This window comes from Egretta garzetta, unplaced genomic scaffold (genome assembly GCF_000687185.1).
Source record: "Egretta garzetta isolate BGI_Z169 unplaced genomic scaffold, ASM68718v1 scaffold849, whole genome shotgun sequence".
Taxonomy (NCBI): Eukaryota; Metazoa; Chordata; class Aves; order Pelecaniformes; family Ardeidae; genus Egretta; species Egretta garzetta.
The window spans coordinates 219,823-222,199 of NW_009260783.1; the positions used below are offsets into that span (position 1 = coordinate 219,823).

The 2,377-nt window shown below is 66.7% G+C and overlaps 1 protein-coding gene across 1 annotated transcript in view; it reads right to left on the bottom strand.

Annotated features, from left to right (window-relative positions):
* Positions 1-2,377, bottom strand: part of LOC104133020 (diacylglycerol kinase delta) — a 16,106-nt gene that overhangs the window by 5,613 nt on the left and 8,116 nt on the right. The window contains exons 9-13 of the mRNA XM_035901750.1: positions 1,556-1,718; positions 1,352-1,460; positions 1,029-1,168; positions 827-908; positions 247-338 (exon numbers count right to left, since the gene is read on the bottom strand). Of these exons, the coding sequence (XP_035757643.1) occupies positions 247-338; positions 827-908; positions 1,029-1,168; positions 1,352-1,460; positions 1,556-1,718 (586 nt within the window). The remainder of the gene's footprint in view (positions 1-246; positions 339-826; positions 909-1,028; positions 1,169-1,351; positions 1,461-1,555; positions 1,719-2,377) is intronic.

Sequence of the window (2,377 nt, forward strand, 5' to 3'; positions counted from 1 at the left end):
GGTTGAGAGGGGCGCAGCACAACGGCCGGGCATGGATGCCAGGCAGCAGGGCTGCGGGGGGGTAACGCCCCCGCACCAAGGGGCAGTACCGGGGCTATCTGCCAGGCACCAGCTCAGCCAGCAGCCGCTGGTGGCCAGACAGGGGACAACCTGGCCTGGGGCAGGGGGGGCGCTCAGCACCCCTGGGGACATGCGCCATGCCTGGCAGGGGGGCTCTGGCACCCCCGTCGCCAGCACCCTCCTTACTTCGCAGATGAGATCACCACCGAGTGCTTGTCCGACTCCAGGATCTTGGCCAGGTGGAAGGCAACAGAGTCGGCGTAGTGGGAGATCTGGGCCTGGGGGGAGACAGGGGAGGGCAGTTGGAGCTGTGACACCCGGCCGGGTGCCCCACGCCAGCAGGGAGCCTTGCCCAGCCAGCCCTGGGCTGGGGATGAAGAGCTCTCGTCGTCCCGCTCCCCCAGCCCCGAGGGCGGCCGTGCCCACACCGCTGGGCAGAGGGGATGCTCAGCCACAGCAGGTGGGAAACGGAGGCAAAGGGTGGAGGGGGAGCACAGAGAAGAGTCCAAAATAACCTGCTGGCAGCAGGCCAGCTCCACCTCACCCCGCTGCCCCCTCCCAAGCGCATGTGCCAGGCTGAGACCTGCCAGACTCATTTCATTGCACACTGCCAGCCCCCTCGCAGCCCCGTTCCCAGGGACTCCCAGCATGATCCCCTGTGCGATCCCGCCCTTCATGCCCTCAAATTGACTGATGGGGCGAGCAGGGACCTGCCCACCAGCCTTCCCTCCCCATCTCGAGCCCTCGGGCCCCAGCAGTGCCCAACCTGGATGTTGGAGTCCCCGTTCTCCTCCTCCTTCAAGGCCGGGGGGGACTGCTTGGGGGCCTCGTAGGTCAGCACGCTCCACCTGCCAAGCAGAGGCCACAGCTGCCGGCCAGCTCCCGGCACTGGGCACGGGGACACAAACAGGCTGCCCAAGAGGTGCAGAGGGGCGAGCAGAGAGGAGCACGCCCCGCGCCGTGCTCACCGGTCCAGCATCTTGGTGGTGGCCCTTTCCAGCTTCTCCAGGATCTGCAGCAGCTGGGTGTCATCGTCACACAGGCTGCCCCAGCCCAGCACCCGCGCCAGGTCATTGCCGGTCCCCAGGGGCAGGACACCCAGCTGGCACTGCGGGACGGGGTGGGAAGGGTGTCTCAGAACAGCCCCCACGGGCACTCACGACACCCCCCAACCCTGCCGTGCCCATCGCTCACAGCACCCCGGGGCACACAGGGGTCTCCCAGCTGCGGCGGGTGCTGGCGCTGGGGACGGTGCCAGCCCACGCCGGCGATGCCAGGTGCTCCCGCTCACTTGCTTGTGGAGGCCAAGGGTGTCGATCTCGGAGAGCACCCAGCCCACGCTGCCGTCCCCCCCGCACACCAGGATCCGGAAGGTGGAGAACTTCTGGAAGAGGCGCAGCCTGGGAGGTGGACAGGAGAGAGGGGCTGGGGGCTGTGCCAGGCACCCACTGGGACCCTGCTGGGGCCACCCCAGGGCACCCAGGCCAGCGCTTACCCTAGGTGGGGCCCCCCATTCATGAGGTCAAAGACTTGGGCCGGGTTGAGGAACTGCTTGAACTTGCGCAGAAACTTGACGCCCTGATTGTCCCCGCTCTTGGAGTTGACGAAGGCCAGGAGAGGGCTGGAGCAGGTTGAGGGGCAGGTGGCCTTCCAGAAACCTGTGGCAAACCCAAGTGCGTGAGCCCCCAGCCCCAGCTCCCACCTCCCAGGGACACTGGTGGCGGCACCTTCGGAGAGCAGAGGCCGCGTGGACACCCCGACGGAGCTGTGCCTGACGCGCGGGGGCACCCCAGGCAGGAGGGACAGTGATCAGTGTGCCCAGTGGATGGTGAGGGGTGGGAGGAAAAGGAAGAGATGGCAACAGGGTGGGATGGGGATAGGGATGGGCAAGGCTAGCGCTAGGGCAGACCCAAGTTAGGTTCCTGCTCCGTCACTCTCCTTTCAGGCACAAAGCACGTCACCAAGCTGACTCGCGTCCCCTCAAAAGGGGCAGCGGTGGTGGGTGCATGGGAGGGTCACTTTCTCCCTGTGCCAGCAGCTCGTCTGGGACTGACCCAGCAAAACCACATGGGAACAGGGCACGTTCCCATCTGGGGGTGCTCCCAGAGGTGGCACCGGCAGCTGGCAGGACCACAGGGGAGCAGCCACAGCCCCAGGGGGCTGTACTGTCACCCCCAGCTCTGCTGCCTGCTCCTGCCAGGGCTCTGGCGGGGTGGGTGTGAATGACGCAGAAGCCTCAGGAGGGCTGGCAGCCAGCACCATGCTTTTAAAGAAATGAGATGGGGGATGAAATGTGCCCGAGGCAGGGGAGGATGGA